The sequence below is a fragment of the Diorhabda carinulata genome, chromosome 6 (genome assembly GCF_026250575.1).
Source record: "Diorhabda carinulata isolate Delta chromosome 6, icDioCari1.1, whole genome shotgun sequence".
NCBI lineage: Eukaryota > Metazoa > Arthropoda > Insecta > Coleoptera > Chrysomelidae > Diorhabda > Diorhabda carinulata.
In genome coordinates, this window is record NC_079465.1 from 24,910,499 (window position 1) to 24,938,453 (window position 27,955).

The 27,955-nt window shown below is 30.1% G+C and overlaps 1 protein-coding gene and 1 non-coding gene across 22 annotated transcripts; both read right to left on the reverse strand.

Annotated features, from left to right (window-relative positions):
• On the reverse strand, positions 1-27,852 carry LOC130896032 (heterogeneous nuclear ribonucleoprotein 27C). Of its 21 annotated transcripts, XR_009059512.1 has the most exons (10): positions 27,437-27,600; positions 25,497-25,700; positions 24,875-25,065; positions 24,735-24,817; positions 24,154-24,514; positions 20,568-20,645; positions 18,783-19,019; positions 16,922-16,967; positions 2,228-10,356; positions 1-231 (listed from the first exon to the last, which is right to left on the reverse strand). XR_009059512.1 is itself a non-coding variant. In XM_057803775.1 (9 exons), the coding sequence occupies exons 1-8, from the start codon at positions 27,484-27,486 to the stop codon at positions 16,930-16,932; spliced, it is 1,242 nt and encodes a 413-aa protein (XP_057659758.1). In that variant the 5' UTR covers positions 27,487-27,600; the 3' UTR covers positions 1-231; positions 16,922-16,929. The 21 variants fall into 21 exon arrangements, 16 of the variants coding, with proteins under 16 accessions (XP_057659758.1, XP_057659759.1, XP_057659756.1 ...); XR_009059514.1 differs by lacking the exons at positions 16,922-16,967; positions 27,437-27,600 and adding an exon at positions 27,680-27,844; XR_009059515.1 differs by lacking the exons at positions 16,922-16,967; positions 27,437-27,600 and adding an exon at positions 27,680-27,837 and having other exon boundaries at positions 24,163-24,514.
• LOC130896072 (small nucleolar RNA SNORA16B/SNORA16A family) lies at positions 26,288-26,425 on the reverse strand. Its single transcript, XR_009059521.1, has one exon. It is a non-coding gene; the product is annotated as a small nucleolar RNA SNORA16B/SNORA16A family (small nucleolar RNA).
• Positions 27,853-27,955: the final 103 nt, after the last annotated feature.

Genomic DNA, 27,955 nt, shown 5'->3' on the forward strand with positions numbered 1-27,955 from the left:
TTTGGAAAATTGTCAAGTACTTTTTATTACCTAAACAAATTACAATTATAAACAATGAGTGAGAAAATATTAAAAGACAAATTTGTATAGTCAACAGGTACCATATTTCGAAAATAACATATTTTATAACGTTTATTTATCGTCGGTAAGGATGATAGGGTTGGACGACTCCATATGTACCACCACGTTGTGGTCCATTTCCATAATCGCCCGCAGCTGCCGAACAACTTCCTATAAAAAAAATTAGTAAACGTTCAAATAGTGATTTTACACTATAAAAACTAACTATATTGGTGGTTTTTTTTGTAATTAAAACAAGATTTAATTAGTTTTTGTTATACAAACGTAATGAGCGTTCCATGGTCATTTATTTGAAGCGGCAAATAATACAGTTAAGTTAGCTATGGTTATATATATCTTAAATATTTCAAAAACCCGTTCAAATTGCACTTACACCTAAATTACTAGCTAACTTATCAATTTTCATCATACTTACTGCAATACGAAGTAGACATGGAGTTGTTTCACAATGAAAATAAATTATTTTATGTACCTCGAGGGTGTGTACCCAATATCAAATTTGACGTTCCATTAATCAATCTAAAGTATATTGAAAAATTGAAAGTAGCTATTAATCAGTTAAGAAAGTTAATTAGTGGGAAAATTTTGTGCGCGTCAGATGGTATCATCCTTGATAAAACATTTGGAACAATCATCTAGACAAGGTAATCTCGAAAGCCAACAAGGACTTGTTGGCAAGAATAAAGTCTAAGATGGGATACTGGTGGTCGAAAACTGGGCAAACAAAAAAGATTCAAAGTCTAATCTGTCTAGGGAGTAAAAGGGCAATGTCAACTTGGTCCACTACAGCCTCTTCTTCACCTCATAATGAAGAAGGGCGCATTTAGTGAAGCCCATAAGCTAATCCAGACAGAAAAAGGCAAGAAATCTGGTTCTAGAGCCGTGACAAACCATTGGACCGAATGTATATAAAATATAAAAGCATAAAGACCTTCCACAAGCTTGAAATGTATTTCTCTGGTTAACAGACGGTTCAAAGCTAGCACAAGAAGATGGATTGGAATTCTTTGAACCAATACGTCTATGATTATCACTCACCACTAGCCAAGCGACCTTCAAGGTCCTGAAAGCCCTAGATAACAGCAAATAAGTAACCCTGTGACTTCCGGACCATTAGAATTTACCAGGAAGTGAGAAAACGGACAGCCTTGCCAAAAAGGGATAACAGCTCGATACCTTGGGCGAGAACTCTACTGTAATATCACGAGATATCACTTCAATAATGAACTGAACGAATCAGATGGAGTCTACAAGAAAATTTAATCAACTAGAAACAAAACGGAATGAAAATAAAGCAAAAATATGTTAGTGGAAAAATAGAAGTCAGGTTTGAAGAAAGGATTTGGAATAGAGAAAATGGACAAGGCATCAATCAACTTAAAATCCCCGTAGAACGTCCATTTTGAACGTTCTAGACTTACAATATGGCGACTTAGAGGAAACTTACAGTTTTGTATTGAATGGGGTGAAATCTTTGTTAGTTGGAAACTTGGGTTTCTATAAGTGCAGTTTTAATTCAAATATAATTTTTTAAGCACCCTGCATCACAATTTTTGTTCTTAACTACAAAAATAATGTACAAGCTGCAAATCCACGTAATTTTCTGGAACTTCCCACGCTCGTACAAAGAAGTAACTTCGTTTTCATACGAGGTTTGTTCATAAAATAAGTTTCCCAACGAAAAAAAATGTTGGTTGTCATTGTTTAATAGATGTTTGGAAAGATAAGACTTTCCTCTATTTTTCGACATAATCGCCGTTTAAATCAATGCATTTTCCATCTTCTTCATGCCGCGAAGATACCTTAAAAATTCTTTCAACTTTTCGTCGGTTGGGAAACCGTCCCTTCCAAATATTTGATGATAATCACTGGAGGCCAAGTCTGAGTTATAAGGGGGTTGTGAGACACTATCTTTGAATTATCTGCAAAGTTTCCACACATACACTACAAATGGGAGCCCCATTTTTAACGAAAGAAAGAAAGTCAAACTCTTCGGGAACCTTATCTTACCGACAACCCTCGTAATAATATTAATATTTAAGTCCTTGAACCTCGAATTTAATATTGGGTATAAACATCCTTCAAGTGTTTATTGCAAAAAATTATAAAAATGTGAATCGTTTTCAAATCTAGAATAAAAACTTACCGCAGCGAGTTTATATTTGGTACACCTGGTATAATCGAAAGTTACGTAAAAATTTTTTATATGGATAGAAATATATGTCAAAGGTAGAAGAAAAACAGACAGTTGAATTTTTTATCATGTGTTATATTTTCTCAGTTTTCAGAGATGTGATAGGTACATTGTTTTTTTTTGTAAGTATTCTATCAACTAATAAACATCTTAAATGAAGCTAAATATATAAACTACCCACTTAAAAATGCACTACTATATATATTTATCATATATTTTCTTAAAACAGTTATTTCCGAACTAGCTATTTGTTCATATTTATAACAATTACTATTTATTTAATGACCACGATAACCTTTACCATAATTTTATACATAGAAGAAGAATCACGTTCATGTCACGTCGTACTACCACAATTTTTCACGAAATAAAAACATTATTAATGACCAAAAATTATAAAAACACGGTTCGAGATATAGGACTGGATCGAAAGCTTTTTCAAGATCATGAAATCATAAGTTTCGAATTTCGTCGATTATTGTTTCGCAGATATTTTAGGGTGAAAATCCAATCCCAGCACCATTATCTATCAACAAATTTGTTTTTGGAAAAAGCCGAACATAATTCGAGATATAGAATTCAATCGAAAGCTTTTTCAACATCACAGAATCGTAAGTTTCGAATTTCGTCGATTATTGTTTTGCAGATTTCTTGGGATGAAAATCAAATTCCTGCGACGGCTATCCGATTAAAATTCCAATTCAAAGTGTATATATATACAGTATGTCTCATTATATTTTTTAAAGTATGTGAAATGTTCGTTATTTTCGTCGATTATTGTTTCGCAGATGTCTTAGGATCAAAATATACGACCCCGATTGAACAGTTTCATCGAATTTCTTCTTTTATAGAAAATAATATCATTCGAAGCTATAGGATGTCCCACTTTTTGTCACTTGACGTTTTACATAATTTTTCTAAGGCATGTTCGTTTTGGCATTAGATTTTTTTAACAGTATCAGTATACAAGTCGTTTTTGAAAAACAATCCAACCACGAATCGAGATATAGGACACGATCGAATGCTTTTTCAGGTTCAAGAAATCATTAAATTTATAATATCGCAGATTTTTTGGGGTGATAATCAAATCCCAGCACCATTATCTATCAACAAATTTGTTTTTGGAAAAAGCCGCACATAATTCGAGATATAGAACTGGATCGAAAGCTTTTTCAACATCATAGAATCGTAAGTTTAGAATTTCGTCGATTATTGTTTTGCAGATTTCTTGGGATGAAAATAATATTCCTGCGTCAGCTATCCGATTAAAATTCCAATTAAAAGTGTATATATATACAGTATGTCTCATTATATTTTTTAAAGTATGTGAAATGTTCGTTATTATCGTCGATTATTGTTTCTCAGATTTCTTGGGGTAAAAATCGTAATTTTTTCGATTTAAATTCCAATCAAAAAGTGTCAATATACAGTATGTCTCATTGTATATTTGAAGTTATTCAAAATATTCTAAATTTTCCACTGTATTTTAATAAATATACGACCACAATTTCAGAGCTTCATCAATTTTGTTCTTTCTTGTGCGATAATAAATATAAAGTGTATAAAGTTTGTCCCATTTTTTTATTTACGATATTTTAGGCAATTGATTGAAAATTTGCATTTTCGTTTGTTTTTTTAAATCCAAGTGAGTCAAAAATGATCGTTATCATTCGCAGCTTCTCCGTGATTATTTTGATCTAAAACAATCGAATTTCTTCTTTTATAGATAATACGAAACTATAGGATGTCCCACTTTTTTCGTCATGACGGTTCAAAGACTTTTTCCAAAAACGTGGTCGTTTGGGCGTTAGATTTTGTTAACGGCAGCGGTTTTAAAACCACGATTCAAAATATAGAACTCGATCGAAAGCTTTTTCAACATCATAGAATCGTAAGTTTCGAATTTCGTCGATTATTGTTTTGCAGATTTCTTGGGATGAAAATCAAATTCCTGCGACGGCTATCCTATTAAAATTCCAAATCAAAGTGTATATATATACAGTATGTCTCATTATTTTTTTTTAAAGTATGTGAAATGTTCGTTATTTTCGTCGATTATTGTTTCGCAGATGTCTTAGGGTCAAAATCAGAACCCTACGTAGTTTTTTCGCTTTAAATTCCAAATAAAAAGTATCAATATACAGTATGTCTCGTTGTATTTTTAAAATAATTCAAAATAATCCAAATTTTCGACTGTATCTTAATAAATATACGACCCTGATTGAAGAGTTTCATCGAATTTCTTCTTTTATAGAAAATAATATCATTCGAAGCCATAGGATGTCCCACTTTTTGTCTCTTGACGTTTTACATAATTCTTCTAAGGCGTATTCGTTTTGGCATTAGATTTTGTTAACGGTATCAGTATACAAGTCGTTTTTAAAAAAAATCCAACCACGATTCGAGATATAGGACTCAATCGAACGCTTTTTCAAGACCTTTTTCACCCCTCTTTTGGGGTGAAAATCCAATCCCAGCATCATTATCTATCAACAAATTTGTTTTTGGTAAAAACCAAACATAATTCGAGATATAGAACTCGATCGAACGCTTTTTCAAGACCTTTTTCACCCCTCTTTTGGGGTGAAAATCCAATCCCAGCATCGTTATCTATCAACAAATTTGTTTTTGGTAAAAACCAAACATAATTCGAGATATAGAACTCGATCGAACGCTTTTTCAAGACCTTTTTCACCCCTCTTTTGGGGTGAAAATCCAATCCCAGCATCGTTATCTATCAACAAATTTGTTTTTGGTAAAAACCAAACATAATTCGAGATATAGAACTCGATCGAACGCTTTTTCAAGATCATAGAATCGTAAATTTCGAATTTCGTCCATTATTGTTTCGCAGATTTATTGGGGCAAAAATAAAATATTTGCGGCATCTAACCAAATCCAATCCAAGGTATAAATATACAGTATGTCTCATTATATATTTGAAATAATTCAAATTATTCTAGATTTTCGATGGTATTTTAAAAAATATACGGCGCCAACTGTAGAATTTAATAAAATTACAATCAAAAATTATATACAGTGTGTCTCATTATATCCAAAAATAATTTAGGAGATTATTGATTTCCAAGTTGAAAATTTCTAATAAAACGATCGAATTGGGCGCCAAATTGAGTGTTTTTTTTTTATACAAAAAATTTTAGTTTAGTTCCGACGTGAGATGATCAACGTTTCGATGGATTTTTCTACTGGATATTGTTTGAAATACATACAAATCTATCAAGCTCAATTTTTTTTTCGTTTTCAAAACACAGTGGTAGAGGATTTTCATTATTACGAAGAATAGTACGGTTGAAGAAGTTAAAGTAGGGAAAAATTCAACATTGACTTAATTATTAAATAACACCTTTTCATAATCGAGTAACTAGCTGACTTAAGAATTAAAAAACAAGTTTGACACACACGCAAGTCACACTGATATATTAAATATGGGGTTTAACAAAAAAAACCAAAACGCGATCGTTATTTTCCTGTCGAAAAAAACCCTGGAAACTATAGTTTCTATGGGTCGAAACTTTCGTAGAACGAGAAGAATCCTCCAACTAACATTTTGTCCATCCCTTGTCCATAAATCGCTTATCCTCTGTAGTGCATTTTAAAAAAACTGTGATATGAAATTTTAATTGAATATACAGGGAAAAAAAATTACAAAATTACGTAATTTTCATAAATTTGCCTGTATATAGACAAAACGATCAATTTTTTTGTTTATAAAAAAATTCTCGGCCTTTTTCGATATCAATTTTTTTTTCTTAGCTCGTTTGAAAATTACGATCCCGTTGAGGACTTTTTGGTAAACCCCGTATACGATTCCTTTTAATTATTTTAGAGCATTAACTTAATACAAAAATGAATTATTTTCTTTTTCTTTGAGCAACAAATAGTCTATGCGCAGTCCAATAGATGGCAATCCACGAATAGAATTCATTCTTTAAATACAGGGTGTTCCGAGACTCGAAAAATTCGTAAGTGAATAGATGACGTGAAAATAACGTTGTGACATAAAAAAATTTTCTCGTACCACCCTTCGTTACTGAGTTATAGGCCTTTTTCGTATCACACCATTATTTTCACGTCATGTATTCACTCTCGAATTTTTTGCATCAAATTCCGAAACACCCTGTATATTTAACAAAATCGATACTTTCGCAAGTAAATATTTGTTTAGTAAAAAAAAATTATTTCTATCCGTAATAATTTAATCTGCAATAAATTCAATTGACCCTGTATATTCTTAATGAAAACGTATAAGCGAAGAAAAAATAATTTCCCCCTGTATATTTCGATAATTTTCCCAAAGGAACGTGTCTTTTTCTCAATATTGTAGACCAGTTTCAACGTTGTTATACCTCTTCAGCACAACGTACTCTTATAATTTTTTTTCTCTGAATGTACCATCTTTCGGACTGACTGTTTCAGCGTGTGTTTTGAAGAAACACGTACACCCTTAATTTAAAATTATGTTAAATAATTATGGAAATATCTTAATGAACTATGTACCTAGATAAAAACGACATGAGACATTGCACTATATTTAAAGGCCCTAGGTTTTTATGATGTTTTTTTATTGTACATAATATATTCTTCTTTTTTTTTAAATTTAAAACTTATTGAGTAGTACCTGTACATCAGTCAAATTTTATCTAATTTTAACTTTCTCTAATTAAATTTATAATTATATACTAACAATTTAATTAACTATAGAAGCAATTTAATAAATAAATTTTATATTGTAGTATTTTTGTAATGTCTAGAAGCTACAAATATACCTGGGGATTCCGTATAAAGTTATTTTAATATACTCGTGTGTACAAAGATATAGAATCATCTACGAACATTCTGAGAATATTTTTCCGAAACGCACCCAACTTCTAACTACCTTAGAAAATAATTGTTATCGAACAAATATTTTTTTTTAAATAACTATTAGAAATAAACAATTTGAAATTTAACACGTTAACTGACGATGTTTTAATGGAAGTTCTTAAAAGTGACCCAAATTTGAAAGAGAAAAAGAAATTAAAGACAAATTACCAGAAGTTTGATTGGTAATTGATTATTTAACACGTTAACTGACGATGTTTTAATGGAAATTATTAAAACTGACGAAAAAACTGATCAGAAAAAGAAATTAAGGACAAATTACCAGAAGTTTGATTGGTAATTGATTATTTAACACGTTAACTGACGATGTTTTAATGGAAATTATTAAAACTGACGAAAAAACTGATCAGAAAAAGAAATTAAGGACAAATTACCAGAAGTTTGATTGGTAATTGATTATTTAACACGTTAACTGACGATTTTATTATAGAAGTTGTTAAAAGTGACGAAAAAATGGACGAGAAAAAGAAATTAAGGACAAATTACCAGAAGTTTAATTGGTAATTGATTATTTATAACGTTAACTGACGATATTACAATAGAAATTGTTATAAGTGACGAAAAAATGTACTAAAACAAAAGTTCTTGGACAAAATGTCAGAAGTTTGATTTTATTTATGTTAATTCTGTAATTTTTCCTTCAAATAAATTGGAAAAAAAAAACGAAAAGACTGTGTATATAGTTAATTATTTTTTCCAGTGTAGACGATTCGTATGATAGTGTTTTGTATTAATATTTGTTTTTATTTACAGCAACTCCCCCACCACGTCAGAAAGGGAATATAATACCTAACAACCATTCAAATAGACCCGTAAATTACTTATCAACTATTACGATTATTTCTAATTTTTTCTTTATTATAGACTGAGGAAACTACAAAATGTTGCAAAATTCCGTTAAATTTCGGTAATTTATAAAAAAACTTGTCAATATATATATATATTTCCAGTTTTAAATTATTTGATATTTGTTACTAACTTTTCGTAATTTTTGCAACACCCCATAGACACGTTTTAAACACTAAATTATTAGTTTTTTTTATTTTCAACATGAACTCTATTCAATTTGTATTTATTTCTTTAGATAAAAAATTTCCAGTCCCTATCAATAAATCGGTATAAAAAAATCTAAGCGGGAAATTCAAATATTCAAAAAAATGCAGTTTTTTTAACATTTATCTATTCTAAATAAGTCATCTAATTTTATACTAATTTTTATATATATATATATATATATATATATATATACTTTTTTTTCAAATTATTCACACAACTCGTAAAAAACAAAACTGTTAATTATGTTAATTAAATATACAAGGAATCCTCACATCATTGACACGATCTAATTTTCAAAAATTTTCCAACGAGAACAACTAAATTCATAAAATGAAAATAATTTTTTTTGTCATGGAAAATACGGTTTCATTATTATTATTTTTTTCAAATAATTTTGTCTAAAATTATAAAAAACCAAATGGGCTAATTAAATCTATAAAAAACTGATTAATACTTTCGAAAAATTAACTGTAACTGTAAGCCGAATGGCATTGAAAGTTTACCAGAACAAGTAACGTCATAGTTTGCAAAATAAACCTGTTTGCGCGAACATAACCTCAAAAACTAACGCATTTCAATGGGAAAATAATGGAAATTAAAAACATTTTTCGTACAAAAATGCGCGATTTATAGTTTTAAAAACCATTTCATCCTATTGGAATTTGTAAAACGTGTAAATATATAAATTCGATATGCTCCAACGAAAACATAACCTCAAAACTTTTATTTTGCGTATTTTAGTGAAGAAAAAAATTTAAAAAAAATGTTTTTGTACAAATTCGTGGTTTTACAAACCATTTTTCTCTATTGGGATCCATAAACCACGTGATTCGATATGTTACAATGTAATATCCTTTTTAGAACGACTCTATAACATTGAGACCGTCTAATATAGAAAATGGATAGATCTTGAGATGATTTTTTTCATTATTTACAGACTGTTTAAGCTCGACACACACGATACGATATACCGCAACAGTGCAGTAGCCGTATAAGGACAAACTAAAAAATAAACCTTTTTGTGAAAACATAACTCTCAAAAACTTTTCTGTAAGGGATTTTAATAAAAAAATAATGAAAAAGAAAAATTTTAAACTTTTTAAATACAGCTCTCGATGCATTACTTTTCATATATACCCCGTAGAAAGATGATAAAAATCGCGATTAGAATCAATTTTGATGAATTTATAACATCCACCATCTTATTGTTTTTTTTTGATCATTTATTGCGTCGTTTATACCAAAGAACCGGTCCCGAAACTACCGGTTAGTGTGAACCAGAGCCTTTCACCACGACCTAATAAAAGTTATCGAAACAAAAAAATTTCAATCTACCGTTGATTCTCAGGTGAAACATAACCTCACAAATATTATTTCGTCGTCATTTTACGAAAATAAGTTTAAAAAAGAATGTTAAATTGTAAGTTTTTAAATACAGCATTACTTTCCGTATACACCCCGTAGAAATATGGTGAAAATCTCGATTAGAATCAATTTTGATGGATTTATACATCAACCATCTTTTTGATTCTTTTTTGATTTTTTATTGAGTCGTTTATACCGGAGACGAACCGGACTCGGAACTACCGGTTAATGTGAGCGAGGCTTACCTCACAAATATTATTTTGATGTCATTTTTCGAAAAAAAAAATCGTAGAATTGTCAATAAATATATTTTGAGAATAATTTTTTTATTGAAGATGGAAGTCTCGTTGAAAAAAATATCAAAAAAATAGATTTTGTCAACAAATGAAGGATGCAACAATACGAAACTTTCTTTTTTTTTTCAATATACAGAAAACCGACATATGTTTCCATACACTAAGAACGGTCGAAAGATTTTCTTTAAACCTTATTGGTGTTGGATAATTTTACGACTCACCTGATTTTTTAAACAATCAACTAGCACTTATGTGAAATTGCTACTAATAAGTTATTTATTATAATTTTTTTTACTAATTCAAGGCGCAAGTTCAATAAATTTTGCTCACATAGTCCATGCGCTAATTTAGTACGAATTCAAATACATTTAGATGCACCTTATAATTGTTAATAGATGTTTTCATCGCCGTTCCACTAAAGACATTAAGCCTCTACAGATTTCAACCACTGGCTAAAAAACCCTGAAAAAATATGATTCGACACTTAGTTTTGCGCATAAAATTTATAGAACGTTCAAAAATTTGGAGGAAATCGCGGAAAATTCTAAAAGAAGATTTGAATTCATAGCAAAGTAAGAGTGGCTTAAGACGCCACTGCAAGAACTTGACGTGTTACAGTGATGCCGATTCATGGATTTTTACCGTAAATTTAAGAAAAATTGAAGTGTGTCAAAGGAAAAATTTCGGAAAAGAAAATTATTCGTTTATCTCAAATTTTTATCTCGTTCTTTTTTTTTTGATTGTTGAATAAGGAAAAATAATTTTTTTGAAATAATTGAAATTGCGAAAAAACTAATTAATTTTTGAAAAAAATAATTTATCGCGCCAATTTTTGACGTTTTTTTTTTTCAAAAAAATTGTTTCATTTTATAATTAAGAAATTAGGGTTTCATTAAACCACTCTATATATATTATTTATAAATTTAATATTATTTCTAATTTTTTCGAATTTTTGAAGATTTGTCGAACTGGAAATATATGAAATTTCATTTTCGACATCATTTTAAATAACTTTTTTTTATATTTTTTTCAATTTCAAAATTGAATTAAATTGATAATATTCTGAAACTAGAAACTAGAAAAAAAAATGCAAGAGGGAACCGCAAATATTTTTTCAAAAATTTTTGCAATAAGTTCAAATTTTAAAATCTAATTAATTTCTTCATTTTTGATATTTTTCAAATATAAACCAAATTGTAATATTTTTCAATTTTGCTTCAATTTAACTGTCAGATTTTTAAATTTATTTCAATTTAAAGTCCACTTCTATACATGAAAATCCAGTACTGCAAGAAATATAGTTCAAAAAATAAAAAAAAGTTATTAAACGAATTTTGAAGAAAAAATTACGCCTAGTGCTTTTAGGACTTATAGAAATTAAGTAATTGCTCAAAAATAAACCAAAACACAAATATTTTGTCGAAATTTTGAAAAAAAATCAAATTTCAAAAATATGATTTTCAAAATTTGTTATATTTTTCCAAATACTCATTTAATTTCAATATTTTCATAATCGAATTTAACTCGAATCCCATTAGAACATATAAAAAATCCAGTGGCGTACTAAAATAAATTTTTAGAAAATATAAATAAACAAATTTTAAATAGAAAATAAAACAAAGATCGTTGGGGTACCTTTGGTAAGTGATGGAATAGAGGAACAGCTCGAAAATAAAAAAAATCAATAAAAAAAAACAAAATCGTAATTTTATTTTAATAGGATTAACTTCCAAGTCCAGCCCTGGGTCAAAAAAATCAAATGTCAACAGAACGAAACAAAAAAAATTACCATCTACATTAAATTACTATTATATATATATATAAACCAATTCAAGACGAATATATTTTTTCATTTTGGGGAGGGAAATAGAGGGGGGCACATCTCGTAAACAAAAATAGGGTACATAAAAATGGAGGTGTGCGGATAGCGCTTGGACTATATTACAAAAAAGGAAAAAAAATCGATGGCATATAACATTTTTTTTGTCAATGATTATCTAGATTAAGATGAGAAATTTTTAAAAAAATTTCTAGTATATTGGTCTGTGTGTCGACACCGATTTTTAAAAACTAGACAATAGCTATGATTCTATAGAACATTGCTTAAAATAGATTGTCACAAAAAATATATAATAATTGTAAGTTAAAATGAAAAAAAAATTGGGAGACGAAAAAAATAAAAAAAATAAAAATAAAACGTCAATTACTATTTGATTAGATAGACAGACAGGTATATACAGACAGACAGAATTTTTTTTATACACTAAATATAATTTTCCTTGATTTTAAAGTTACTGTTAACCTAACTTATTTAGAAAAATGCTTGCAAAAATTTAATTCCACATTATTAGTTTTTTTAGTTAATTTATAATTACAACAACAAAAAAATGGCGAAATGTGGACGAACGGACGAGGTTTAATTCATATAATTAGCTATACTTAAATATTATTGCTATTTTTAAAAGTTTTCCTTATTTAAATGTAATATACAGAGTGTAACAACAATAATACTTCCATTTCAACGTATAATTCGAAAAAATTCAGATTGTTATGTATGTAAATAACTGATACATGAAATTACATTTTCTGGTCCTTCGTGCCACCATTTCCGGCTCGAAGGACCAGAAAGTTGAATGTTCTATTTCTATTTTCTAAAATAGTTCCAAATTATGAAATCTGTATTACGATTTTTGAACATCACTCAAAACTAAACTTTCTGGTCCTTCGAGCCGGAAATGGTAAGCTCGAAGGACCAAAAAGTGTAATTTTGACTATGGATGTAAGACTAGAAACTCGAAAATTCTAAAGTAATTATAAATTAAAAAATATCTAATTAACGATTTTTATAAACCTCTCAAAATTAGACTTTGTTCCTTCGAGCCTACCATTTTTGGCTCGAAGGACTAGAAAGTGTAATTTTGAGTAATTTACAAAAATCGTAATTCAGATATTTGAAATTATTTTAGAAACTAGAAATAGAAAATTCAACTTTCTGGTCCTTCGAGCTAGAAATGGTAGGGTTCTACTATTTCCGGTATACAAACTGTTTGGTATGCAGCAATTGAATACAGAAAGTCCCATAGAAGAGTGAAACGGTTCATAGATTTAAAATACACGTCAAAATGGAATATGGTAATTTCGTTTTTATGTATACACTCTGCGAATATTTTGCACTTATAAATATTTTGTACTAAGAAATTACTAAAGTTAACGTGTAAGTACATAAATTTGCTAACTTTTATATCGAAACAATACCCCAAGTCTCGTATCGTATGCTATAAATACCAAAATAAAATGCGTAATTTCTTAATTACTAATTCTCGAATACGAATATGCGAGATACAATCCACACACTTTTCAATTATACATGACCTCAAATTCAATAACAGGATCGACTCAACTTAACCCCTTAAACTGAACTTTATAATCGCAATTTATGGTCCTTCGAGCCGGAAACTATATATGAAGGCTCGAAGGACCACATAATGTAATTATTGATTAGAATAGACCAAAAGAAACGACTATTTTTTAACGATATCGTGGAAATATCATTCATGACGATAAAAAAAATTATCATGAAAGATTGAGTCCTTAATAATAATATTAAGGGGTGTATAGTTAGAAATATTGATTTTTTAATCATTTCAAAGTTATTCGACATTGGAGTTAAATTCAAAAAGATATCAGTGACTTCATCTCGGTATAACCGCTTATCGTATTCAAAAAATTTGATTTTCCGGCTCGAAGGAGCCATAAAATGCGATTGTAAAGTTCAATTTAAGAAGTTGTCAATCCTTTTATCACAGTATCGTTAAAACAAATAGTCGTTTTTTTGCTTTAGTCTAGTGAACAATCCCATTATATGGTCCTTCGAGCCATCATATACCGTTTCCGGCTCGAAGGAACATAAATTACGATCCTGAAGTTCAATTTAAGTGGTAAAGTTTTGTCGATCATCTAATCACAATATGGTTAACAAAAATAGTCGTTTTTTTCGGCCCAGTCTAATAAACAATCATTATATGGTCCTTAGAGCCTTCATATATAGTTTCCAGCTCGAAGGTTCATAAATTGGGATTATAAAGTTGAGTTTAAGAATTTAAATTTTGTGGATCCCGTTATCACAGTATCGTTAAAACATATATAAATCGGCCAAGTCTAGTAAACAATCACATTATATGGTCCTTCCAGCCTTCATATATCGTTCCCGGCTCGAAGGACCATAAATTGCGATTATAAAGTTAAGTTTAATCATAAATATTCAATGTCTACAAATTGTAAGCGTTAAACCACACTCTACAATTATCAATTCTGGTCCTTCGAGCCGGATATGAACCGGCGATGCGTATGAAGGCTCGAAGGACCATATAATGTGCGTGCGTCACTAGTGGTAGATTTGCTTCTACATATTCCCCCGAAATTTTCGAAATTATTATAGTACGGGATCATTTAAAAATAAGATATAAGAAAGGCATTCAAATCGTAGAACGTAGGCGGAGGAAAATCGCTACACTAAAAAAACTCGATATATCTAATAAATATACAAATTTAATGAATTTGAAAAAAAAATCATCCGATATCTTTCCACCGGTTTATTCCATTCTTTCGAGATACGTCAAGTCTAAAACAAAAAAAAAACATATCGATAAAATTAGAGCATTTTGGGGATTTAGACAGAGCAAACGACACTCTCAGTATCCTTACACCTCAAATTTAAGGTACGTACGTTTTCCTCGACCTAGTTACTACATTTTCGAAAACTATACATACATACATATATATATATATATATATATATATATATATATATATATATATATATATATATATTTATAGAGAGGGAGAGAAAGAGAGAGGGAGAGAGAGATGTACCCTGTTGACCGAATTTTACGACAGTTACTCAACGGGGTAATTTTTTTATTTTTTTATCGAGGAATCTCGTACGCGTACCACATTTCACCAAGTCCTTTTTCCTTAATTCACAACCGTTCTACTTATAACATATTTATTATAGTCTTAATCTAATTACGATTTTAGTCTTTCAAAAAATTACTCTAATTAGGGGATAAATTGATATCGATAAATAAATTTGTATAAAAAAACCACTAGAATGATTAAAATTAATTCTGTACAAAATAAACAATATAAAATTAAAAAAAAAAAATAATATTCAATTCGAGACTATATCAAAACGACTTTCTGTTTGTTGTTGTTTTTACTTTTTAAATATCGTTTTCTTTAGTCACATCGTTTAAATCGCGAGCGTCGCATATTGAAAACGGTTTCCTATTATATAGTTATTCAATTATATCACAGTTGGTAGTAATTCTACACCTAAATTTACTATGTTGAAATTATTTTAGCATTAAGATTCACTTGGGTGTTTACAAACAGTGGCAACAGTGTATTTTATATACTACGAATTCTACGTAAATAAATTAAAATATTTTAATTACATTTAAATATATATATATATATATATATATATATATATATATATATATATATATATATATATATATATATATTTCGAAAATTTGTCTTATAATCAGCATAGGTCACATTTTTTTTTTGGCGATTTCGAGTTATTTTGGACGTTACTAGAGATACGAAGTGATAACGTGACTATACTCATTGTAAAACTATTTATTGTAGAAGGTTCCAGAAATAATGAACGATTTTAGTCGATTTGGAAAATTCTTAAGACCATTTCACACTTATAAAATAGAAAATCTTATTTTGATTTCCACGGTTAGTTGATTTATGAAATTTTTTGAATATTATCGATTCCTGGGTTAAGGGCCATTTAACACAGACCGGTTCGTACGGCACAGTCTCGACTTTCTGAAACGTCGTGATTCAGTCAAAACAGGAGCTTTGGTAAAGAAAAATATCAATTTAGACATTATTAATTCGAAATTCAATTATTGGAGACGTTAAGGGCATTTCACACGAACGGGTTCTTACGGTACCGACTCGATTTCGTGACACGCCGCGATTCTATCAAAACAGGACCGTTTAATAAGAGAAATATCGATTTAAACACATTACCGAACGAGAAATTCGATTATTGGAGACGTTAAGACCATTTCACATGAACCGGTTCGTACGGAACAGTTCCAAATTGGTGACACATCGTAACCTTATCAAACAAGGACTCTTTGTATTGAGACCGGCTGTCTAGTCTAGTATTTTACGTACGTCACGAGTTTTATATTCAATATATCGGCTTAAGCCCTTTAAGCCCTGTTTTACACGAACCGGATGACGATTATGAGGCAGAAGCTCGCTTATTTTTTAATATAAATAAATTTTATAGCTTCTATTTTACCTTTAGCGCTTAGTAAATACCAACTTTAACTATCACCAGTTAAGATCATATTACCGTACCGGACGCGATATCGATTTCCAAATCATCCAATTCTCATTCATTAATTATTCGTACCGAAAGGAAAATTAACAGCTAATAGCTGTTAATTACCTAAAAAACAAAAAAAATCATCCTATTCCTTTCTATTATATAACAAATGTAATCTCCATTTTATAAACATTTAACGTATTTTGTACTTTCGACCCGTTTATTGTGGTGAAATGACGATTCTAAAATAGTATCGGAAAATAAAAAAAAATGGCGATATTAAAATCTAGATTACACTAAGTTTCGAAACACGTGACAGAGCGGGTAAAATTGCAATCGGATTAGTTCGCGCGAAAAATTAATCAGTCTTGTTAATTTGATATTGAGACTTTTGATTTCAACGCGGGAAAATTTAATTTTGGAAAGAGGTAAAGGGGGTAAGGGGTTGTAAGATGGTAACGGGGGAGAGCACCACAAATCTATAGCCGGAAACTCGCCGAAAATAACGTGACCAAAGAAAAACGTACTAAAAGTATTTAAAGCTCGTCATATTTAGCAAGTAATCGTCTCGAAAAAATTTTTTTTTAAAAGACAATTTATCATAGAAAAATGTTCAACTTGCGACTCGATTTCAACAATGTACTATTTTATAATCGAAATACTACCTACTAAATTTTTCAGTGCAACTGCATTTCTTTTAGGGCCGAATGAAAATCTGAAAAACAAACGAAACAAAAAAATATTGATAAAAAAAATTAAAAGCAATCAGATAAATTACTTCATATTTTATCGATTTATAAAAATCATTACACGAATTGAAATATATTAAGGCCGGATTACGCGATCAGGTTATAACGAACCGTCACTACTATTAGTTACCTTTTTTTCGAGCGCACACTGTATCATAAATAACGAAATGGTGATTGTAATTCAATATTGGACCGTCTGCAGAGGAAGTACTAATTATGAATTAGATGTATATATATATATATATATATATATATATATATATATATATATATATATATATATATATATATATAGTATGTACAAATTAGTGTTTGATATACAGGGTGGAGCATAGCGAAAGACGATTTTATCAAATTTTTGGGAATGTTTTGTTTAGAAGACATCCTGTTTTAATGGAAAAATAGCATCTTTACTAGCGGACCATCTTGTATAACAAGAAAAACAAGACTAGATGACAAACTACAGGCTAACCCGATAAATTGATATCATGAAAATGAAAATTATTTTTCAACGAATATGATTTTTGAAAAACCCTGTGAAAAGAAAAGGTTTACGTTTTATCTACTACGTTATTAATAATGGTACGTAATGCGTACGTTATACGTTATTTCATGAATTGGTACATTAAAACTACTCAATTTTTACAACTGTACGTTCCGCTTACTAAATATCATCAATGGTACTTTTGACCTACCAAATGTAAATAATTTTCATGAATTCGGTTCCTTTTGCAATTTTCAAAATTCCACACACCAATTTTTGTATGATTGTTTTTCTTTTTGAATTAAATGAATTTATTTGCAGACCATTTTTTTCAATTTTCACGACATATATTTTTTTCGGGCACCGTTCATTTTTGAATCAATAACTATTGTAAATGCATTCGAACTAAATACTCTTACCGGCTAAGAAAAAAAATTGTCTGATCACAAAGTAAACTGTGTACCACAGACGATCCAACTAAATATTTCATAGAGGGAAAAATAGCGGTTAAAAACATTTCGATTCATATACTATTTTCTTTTTAAATATATTAAATTCATAACAACTTTGAGCGGTGCTTAAAATTAGTCAACAGCTTTTCTGTCTGTCTGTTTGTTTTATAAATACTTAAAAATTAATATATTCGCTGGACCTAACCACAACATCTAACTACCAAAAAAAAAGATACCACCGAGGATAATGTGAAGCGAAACAAATTGGATCGAAAGATAAAATCCGAGATAAAATAAAACGCCGCAAGGTTGGAAATTTTGGAGTTAGTTGTTGTCGATCGGCGGCATACGAATCCATCATTCAAATCTGAGAAATTATTACTAAAAAGACAAAAAAAAACAGAGAAGAACAAAACAAAAAGTAAAAATGTAAGTAGCGGAACAGATGGAACTCTCTACAACAGTGACGCTAAACTAACCGATGGTGAAGATGCCGGTGAATCATTTGTCTGTCTAATCAGAGTAATTGAGTTTGGCAGGAGTGACCGGTCCGGCTGCTCTCTTCGTGTTTATCAAGCCCCAACTGTTATAACAACATACACCCATATTATTTAAGTTGTCGATTAGTTTCAATGTGTTTCCCGCTGGAGATTCCGTCATCCGGCCCGTAAGCTCCGTATCCGATGGAAATATAACTGTTTTGAAAAATATCATCCGGATATTTTTTGGAGGAGATGAACCGTTAGACGGAATCTGTTGAGCGGGAGTCACACTGACCGTATAATAATTATCAAAAGGTTGTCAAGAACTGGGCCACTCTTTAAAATCATTGAAATGTTTAGCACCTGGATTTGGGGGTTGCGACGAATATCCTCCTACTTGAGATCCAGCGTCGCTACCGTACGATCTAGGTGGAGCGCCATAACCTGCCTCCGTCGAATAAGATCCGTAACCTGCGTAGTTATAATCTGAGCCCGGTTTGGAATTTGTACCAGATGATGACATATTAGGCGGTCCGCTTGGAGTGCCCGGACCACCTGGTCCGGATTGTCCCCTTGAATAGATATCGCTGGCGATGTAACCTACGAACACGTCGTAGTTTTAATATAATAATACACTACTGTACAAAAATAAGGAAATTAACAAAAAAAAATTAAATAATTCAAAACATTATGTGGAATTTATCACCAGAGGCGCTGGTAGAGTCCGAAATGTCATTGATGGTCAATAAAACAAACTGTTTGAATTTAGCACTGAAGACACTGATGTAAAGCAACATCAAAATATTTCAAACATTCTATTTGTTAATTTATCAAATTATTACTAGTCCAATTGAAACGTAATATATATATATATATATATATATATATATATATATATATATATATATATTAAATATCATTTTGTTGATCCTTTTTTCAAAAATTTACATTTTGATAATTGAATATCAGAAATGGTACATTTGACCTACTAAATTTCAACAACTTTACGTTCTGTTTATTTAATACAAACAACGGTATATTTGACCTACTAAATATCAACTGTACTTTCTGTTAACTAAATATTAGTGATGGTACATTTGATCTACTAAATTACATTGTTTTTCCTTTATTTTTGTTATTTTCAAAGTTACCGTAGACTAAAAATATTGTCTGGAAACATTTACTTGGAAATTTGAAAAAAAATTAATGTACATTTTGAACTAAAACGACACTGAAATCAATGAATAATACTGTTGATGACATTGTGCTTGTTGGATCTCTTCTCCATGGTTCTGCATCTTTTGCTTCTGACGTATTCCGTGAGCAGTAAAATTGCTTTCAACTATTCTATTCATAGACTAAACGTTAAGTTTCGGTTTCTTCCTTTCTATGGTAATTTTTTATAGTCGAATTTCCTCTCCATGATTCTCCAACTGTTGTTTCCTTTATTTCATATATCCTACCCACAAACTAGGTGATCCACATCTTTGTTTCTTATCTTCCAATGACAATTTTTCCTTGTTAGACCTCCTCTCCATGGTTCTGCATCTGTTACTTTCTTCTTATAATTTTTTCTGATCAGAATCAGATCACAGTAATGCATTTGTCTTTTCAGTTGCTCTATGTAACCCAAATTTTGGTCGCTTTCCTTCTATAATTGTTTATGGTAGGATTTCTTCTCCACAATTATGCATTTGTCATTTCTGTTGCTCCTCGTAATCCGTAATGTTTCTCTTCTCTTCTTGATGAATTTGATGGGAGAATAGTCAGTTGATTATTAGATCTATGAGATTTGGGAGCCTCCAAAGGACATTTTGAGTATTTGCTTTTGTTATCTTAATTTTTCCAAGTTTATGGACAACTTAACTAGAAATTCATTAAGAAAAAATATGGATTTGATTGTGTTTTACGGTCAGATGATTTTTTTTAGAATACCAAATTCACGAATTGAAAAGTTCTAATAATTATGGATTGTGGTGCATAAAATTAAAATGATGTTGAATATTTCAAAAAATTAACAAACGAGACAATAAAACCAAACGTACACTCTGTAAAATACAGACAAACATTAAATTTGAAATGAGGTTAGAGAAAAAGAAAACTCGAATATGTTATGTTAAAGCCTCTGCGGAAACATCTTCAATTTACCTGATGGGCCAGTTGAAGCACTATTCTGAGGCATGTTCCAGCTGTTCCAACTAGCAGCGCCGCTACCAGCGTTGGGTCCTAAACGAAATATATCAATTAGAAAAAAGAATACAAAAAATTGCTGTAAAAATAAATCGATACAGTAGAGAATAATGTAGCAGCTGAAACTGATTGATAAATGAGCTAGTAACTCATAATGACACTGAAAAGGAGATAATGAAATATCTAAATGAACTACATGGTAGTTTGTGGACAAAAGGCATCTATTAGCTCAAAATAAATCATAGATTTACAAATTTACACCAAGAATTCTCCAATCAAAATCTAAGTCTTCTTCTTCTTCTGATGTTGAAAGGTTTTCTTTGGGTTTCCATCATCTTCCATTCTCCAAGAATGTAATTTAATGATCTCTTAATGTCATCCATCATCACTATATCAAAGTCCAAGTCCTTCTATTTTAACGGTGTTATAAGATTGAATGTTCATGGTTTTCTTTAGTCACTTCCATAATCTGCTTCCGGCCGGTACTATTTTTGACTATCCTATCAGACTCTTGAGGTCTAGGACCTTTTTTGCATCACAAATCCTCTGGAGTTTGAGTCTTTTTCCTGATTTAGTGTTTTAAGTTCAACATTCATAATTTTCTTTACAAATCTGTCAACTTCTATCTTCCACATCATTAAAATATGTGATTTGATAGATCTGACATAGTATTCTTTATAAAATACATCATTGGGTCCATAAATTCTTCTAATATCTTTTTAATTGAAAAATTCTATCAACTATAATAGCACACTAGATTTGTCTTTGTAAAAGTAAGTCACAAAATCTATCGATTTTTTAATCGTAATTTAGTAACCTACTTATTTTGAATAAAATCAAATTGTTATCATCATTAATTATTGAATTTCATTATCAAAAAAAGGTCGAGGAATTTAATTTCAATATACACGAGTTTTGAATATAATTAAAAAGTATAAAAGTTTATTGGTTAAATCTTTTTTTCCAACGAGAAATTTTTCGAAATGTGTAGAAATATAAGAAATTTTGCTCATAAAACTCCAAAAATTGTCTATGTAAATTATTATTCTGTCCAATTTTTTGGAATTTAATTACAGCACCTACACCTTTTTGGGTCTTCAAGCATTTCATACCTTGAAGGACAAAAAAATGTTATAAGAGACAGTGTATTCAGTAAAAAAAACATATGAATATTAAAATATTCATTGTGTAAAATAACGAATAATAATTCTTAAAAAGGATTTCAAATGCAGTCATTACGAAACGATTAATAATGAGAATTTATATACGCCTTGCCCTTTCATTTCACCGGAATATTTAAAAATGAGGTTAGAAATTTTTCTAAAATTTTATTGAAAAACAAAGTAACAGAAAATTACGTTTTTTCAAAAATATCAAAAACTCCAGTAGAGACCAATGCTGTTTTCTACATGGGTAATACTGATTTGTTTATTGATATAAACATCCAGTGACCTATTGTAGAATAATTTCTTTTGGCCTCAATATTGACTACACGTTTCAAAAAATAGAAAGGCATAGCTTCGATATGGGCCTAAAAGGCAAACTAATTCAAATTTGATAGCTGTTTGAGTTATTGATCAATAATTTCATTAAAAAATTACAAAAAAAACTGCTGTCGTAGATACAAATCATATCTCAGCCACCATATTAACCTAAATCAACTCCCTGTAACTTTTTTTGTATCCAAATTTGAAGAAAATCATAAATCGACAATAATTTGATTAAATTTATAAATTATTGTTCAATAAATTCAAAGCTAATCAAACAAAACCACTTTTGTATATACCAAACACTTATCAGCCACTATATTAACATAAATTGACTCCCTGTGACTTTTTTGTACCTAAATTTGAAAAAAATCAAACACAACTGCTGTTATATATACAAATCACACATCAGCCACTATATTAACCTTAATTAACTTCCTGTGACTTTTTTTGTGTCTATATTCAAAGAAGACATATGAGAAGTTGATAATTTGCCACAATTCAATAAATAATAAAAAAAATTGAACGTGATCAATTAAATAACAAAAAAAAAATAATTAAAATATTAAAAACAATCTATAAATAGTAAATTTTGAATCCATACTGTATAAAGAGCAATTAACGTTTTTAGAAACTTTACTTTCTCTCTATCAAACATCCGATGATACACATTCTAAATTAAACTGAAGAGTTCAAACCAAATTTTTCAATTTAAACAAAAACTTCGATGGCACGAACGTTCTTCGCAAGAAGCTTCTACATTAATTCAATTAAGTTCTCATTTTTTTTTCATTCCACATATATTACGTCATCATTTCTAATTGGAATAAATTATAATCAGTGAAATTTCTATTTGAAAGAGAATGCGTATAATTAATTCAATCTAGACGTCCATCATGATCAATAAAGTTTTATGATAAAATAATATTTACAAGCTATCAATTTACGAAAATCATGTTAATAACACTCATTTTTTTTTCTATTGGCGTCTTCCTAATATCACTAAATCCCCTTCTTGGTCTTCTTTATAATCTACCTCCAACGAATGGACCATCATTATCAATTTTTTTACACTCCTCAAGCTTTTGAATCACAAGACCATTTGAGTTTATATCTTCCTCTTTGTAAGGTACTGTAAGGATCAATATTTTCTTTGAAATCACATCTTACATCCTCCAAACTGTTTAAGTCGGTGATTTAATGAATCAGGCATAAATCTCCATCATGGGTCCAAAAATGTTATCCTTTTTCGCTTCACCAAATCTTTTGATTTTGACTCTTTTTCGTTTTTTGATGTTTGAAATTCCACATTTATGATTTTCTTCGAAATTATGTCGTCTTCCATCCTTTAAACCATACCATCACCGATTGATCAAAATTTATGTTTTTTTTTTTGGGTATTAGAAGATTCAATTTTCACTATTTTCTTTGGAATTCTATTATCTTATATCCTCCAATCTGTATTAGTTTGTAATTTAATGGATCCGTCATTGTCGATCATCAACACTTATATGATTAAATGTTTGTTTTTCTTTAGAATTTCATCATCCAATCTCCAAATCCTCAATTCTCAATAAATTTGATACATATTCTGCATAAAAATTGTTATTGAGTCAATAAATTGTTCTAATAACTTTTTAATTGGAAATTTTTTATTTTTGTTGATCTTTCTTTTTAACCGTCCCCATTTCTCTTCATTTTCATGCTTTTTCTTCAATAACCTCCAGTTTGGCAAATAATTCATCTCCTCTTTGCATCATTTTAACATTTTAATCACACACACTACGTTATCATAACCTAATACTTTTCTTCACTTCTAACGAGGTACATTTGAACTATTAGTAGTTAAAAATCAAAGTAATTACCAAAAATAGTGATAAACTTATGACTTAACACCTTACTTCAATTATAATACAGTACATTTGAGCTACCAGTAGTTAAAAATCAAAAAATTACCATAGATAGCATTAAACTCTGTTTAAAGTTAAATAACCATCAAAATAAAAAAAGTCAAGCATGCACAAGCATATAAATAAATAAAAAAAAATCAAACATACCATACTCACCATAAGAACCATAACCTTGTTGTTGTGGCGGTCCACCATAATTATTACCCCATTGTGGAGGAGGCCCTTGTGGCGCAGGCGGGGCGCCCCAGCCTTGATAAGATCCGGGTCCCGAAGGCGTTCCATAACCACCATAACTTTGTTGTTGAGGCGAAGTACCCCAACCTTGATAACTTTGCATCATGTTAGGGCCCATCGGTGCTGCCAAATTCATCGGTGGTCCGCCCATCTGTCCATTTGGACCTTGCATCATACCCATAGGTGCTTGTGGCGGTCCCCAAGCTGAAGCCGGATCGCCGCCCATTTTATTTCCACCAGATCCGTCACGCGGTTCGGCTTTTTTGATTTCTACCTGAGATTTATAGATTTCGGTACAACTTGTTATAAAAATTAAAAAAAAATGTTTTCTACTTGGGTTATACTGATTTGTTTATTGATATAAACATCCAGTGACCTATTGTAGAATAATTTCTATTGGTCTCATTTTTGACTCTACTTTCTAAAAAAAAGGAAAGCACAACTTCGATATGGACCAAAAAATGTCTTGCTTTATAAAAAATTATTAAACTCACTTGTTTGCCGTTTAAATTAACAAAATGTTCTGAGACGCATCTATCCACCGCCTCCTCATCTTCAAATGATAAGAAACCAAATCCTGAAGTGAAAATATACAATTAAAAATAATAAAAGAATCATGTAATGCTTTTTTTACCTCTGGATTTTTTCTTTTCTTGATCGTACATAATGACAACTTCCATTACTTTTCCAAAGCGTGTAAAAAAACTTCTGAGGTCAGTTTCTGTAACGTTAGATGGTAAACCTCCCAAGAATACTTTGGGATAACCTCCGCCTTTCTTAGGTTTCTGCAATGTTCTGGGATTGCAAGGTTTGGGGTCAATTGTTCTGAACAATGAAAAAAATAGACATTTACACAAAGTATTAAACATTCTGGTCCTTCAAGCCTACCACAGTTTCATATCCGGCTCAAAAGACCAGATAGTGTAATTATAATTGATGATGCAGAAATAGTAAACAGTATGTTCAATACACAATTCCAAGGATACCATTACAGAAGTTATTTAATGAGTAAAATTAATGACATTCTTCAAGTTTTTATACTGACAATTCTTCTATAAGGTTCAGTTCAACATTTAGATTAAAATTTACTTATATTCTACTTGGGTAATACTGATTTGCTAATTGATATAAACATCCAGTGACCTATTGTAGAAAATTTTATATCGGCCTCAGTTTTGACTATAAATTTCAAAAATCAGAAAAACATGGCTTCAATAAGGGCCCAAATCTAAGTAGTTATTATAAAATAAACATACCTTCCGTCTAGTGTATGTGGTCCGTTTTGCAAAACTAAATTTACATTAGCAGGATCAGCAAATGTAACAAATCCAAATCCTCTTGATCTTCCCGATTCAGCGTTCTTCATAACCACACAGTCAATTACTTCTCCGTATCGAGAGAAATATCTTTGTAAGTTATCCTGAGTTGTCTCCCAGGATAATCCTCCTACAAAGAGCTTGCTGAAAATTGAAAAAATAAAAAATTTCAAGTTTTTGTTACATTTTGTATCTTCATTCGATTATATTAAGTCAGATTAGGGGATACATAGCACCTTAACTTCAAGGTTTACCATGTTCCCTATCAGAGTTGTTTTCAACATTCATAACTCCCCTTCCAGCTCTAGAGATGAGATTCTTAATCCTATGATTCTTGTCCAAAGCATCCCTTAAGTAAGTTTGCATTCTTTAACTAAGAAGAGCTGAAGTTTCTTTCTCTTCTGCACTCTTCTACACTCATCAGTTTCTACTAAATCCAATCTTATCAGGTGCTTTCCAAGGCGCCAGGGCCCTGCAAGGAGACTAGTAAGGATTTATAACTAAAGTTCACTGAGATCCAAATATTTTTAGAAAAACCTAAATAAGAAAACACCCCCAATTTGGTTTTCTCTGTCGAATGACTGATAGGAACATTTTCCTACACTATAGGATGGTTCTGAGCCAATAAAAGGCGTTTGTGATCATCCTCTGACCTTTGATTCCTTTTGGCACTTCCAAAAAACTTCAAAGGAGTATTCTGGTCTAGGAAATGAATATTGACTTCAAAATAAAGTTGTATTCCACTTGGGTAATACTGAATGATCATTAAAATAAACATCCAGTGACCTATTGTAGAAAATTTGATATTGGCCTCATTTTGACTACGTATATTCAACATTCTGAATATCGCAGCTTCGATAGGGCCCTTTTAACTATTCAAAATAATTTTCCCTTCTTTAAATTTATTTACAATATATATAGAGAATGAATAAAAGCTTTCATGGAGCTAGATATACATTAAAGCCAAAGAAGTTGAAAGAATTTACAGAAAAAATAGAATCTCAGTACAAATAATGATTAAGTAAAGATGAACATAAAACTGAGAAAATATAAGAAATTTGTTTACAAATACCAATTTATCCATAATTAAATAATAAAATAATTATAATTATTAATTAGAAAACATCACAATATCACCTGATTAAGATGCAAAGTGAAAGTTTTTAAATTCAAATACAAAAAGATTGAAGATTAAAATGATATATATGAATTTAAATATTTGCTTTTTTTAATAATATAACTATTATTTATAGTATTAACGTAGTTTTTGTTAATGAAAATACGTATGTTAAATTAAATCACAATTGGATTTAACACTTCACAAAAAACATAGAAAAAAATGTTATTATTTATAATATATTTATAATATCTAATTATTTGGTATAGTTGGTAAATAAACAATTTCAGTATATATGTAATTGGGAGAATGCAATATTTAGAAACGATGATTGATGGTCAAATGATAAATGACATAACCTATCTTTCGAGAAATAAATTGAAAAAAAAGCATTTTTGCTGGTGAACCGTAGCAATTACCAAATAATTTTACATATCTTAAAATTATAATTAGGTATGGCCTAATAAATAGAATAAATATTTGTTAAAAAGAAACGGTATTTACTATTCATGAAGATCTAGGCACTCGTTCGGGGTCGGTGAACGCTAACAGCATTTTGATAGATGAACAAAACATTTCAAATAATACTTTGGGTAATGAGAATACACGTGTACAGGTGTAATTATTGACATAATATACAAATTACGGAAAAAAATTTTTGCAAAGCTTTATAATTATTAAAAAAAGTGTGTCGAAAAATTTTAGCACACGCTGTGACCTAATAAGCCTAAGATTTAAAAAGTTGGCACAAATATATAAATACCCTTTTTCGTCATCATCCATAATTTCTTGTTTTAGTCGCAACATTCTCATGCTATTTTTCACACAGATTTTTAAACACTATTACTACTTTTAATTCGATCCAGCCGGTCACACTCGCCACTCACCAACTACAAGCTACCATACTACAATGGCAGCTTTAGAACTTCCGTCAATTTTACGTAAACGTGATTTTAAGCGCCACCGCTACGCATGTTTTAAAAAAATTATTTTTAAAAATACATACCCGTACTCGTACTCTTCCATTATAATTAAGACTTCTTACACTAAACTTAAAATTAATTTAAATCTAACGTTAAGAACTATCCTAATTAACAACTACGATAGGAATACAATACACACCACAAGCATGATGACATGCGAAGTGGTGGAGGGAATAGGGGAAAGAGCTACCATTTTGGAAATTAACCCACCGTTGCCACATTCAATTCTCATATTATACCTATCTCTGTTTGATTAGTTGGATACTAATTACTTTGCTCCTTTTCTATATTGACAGATA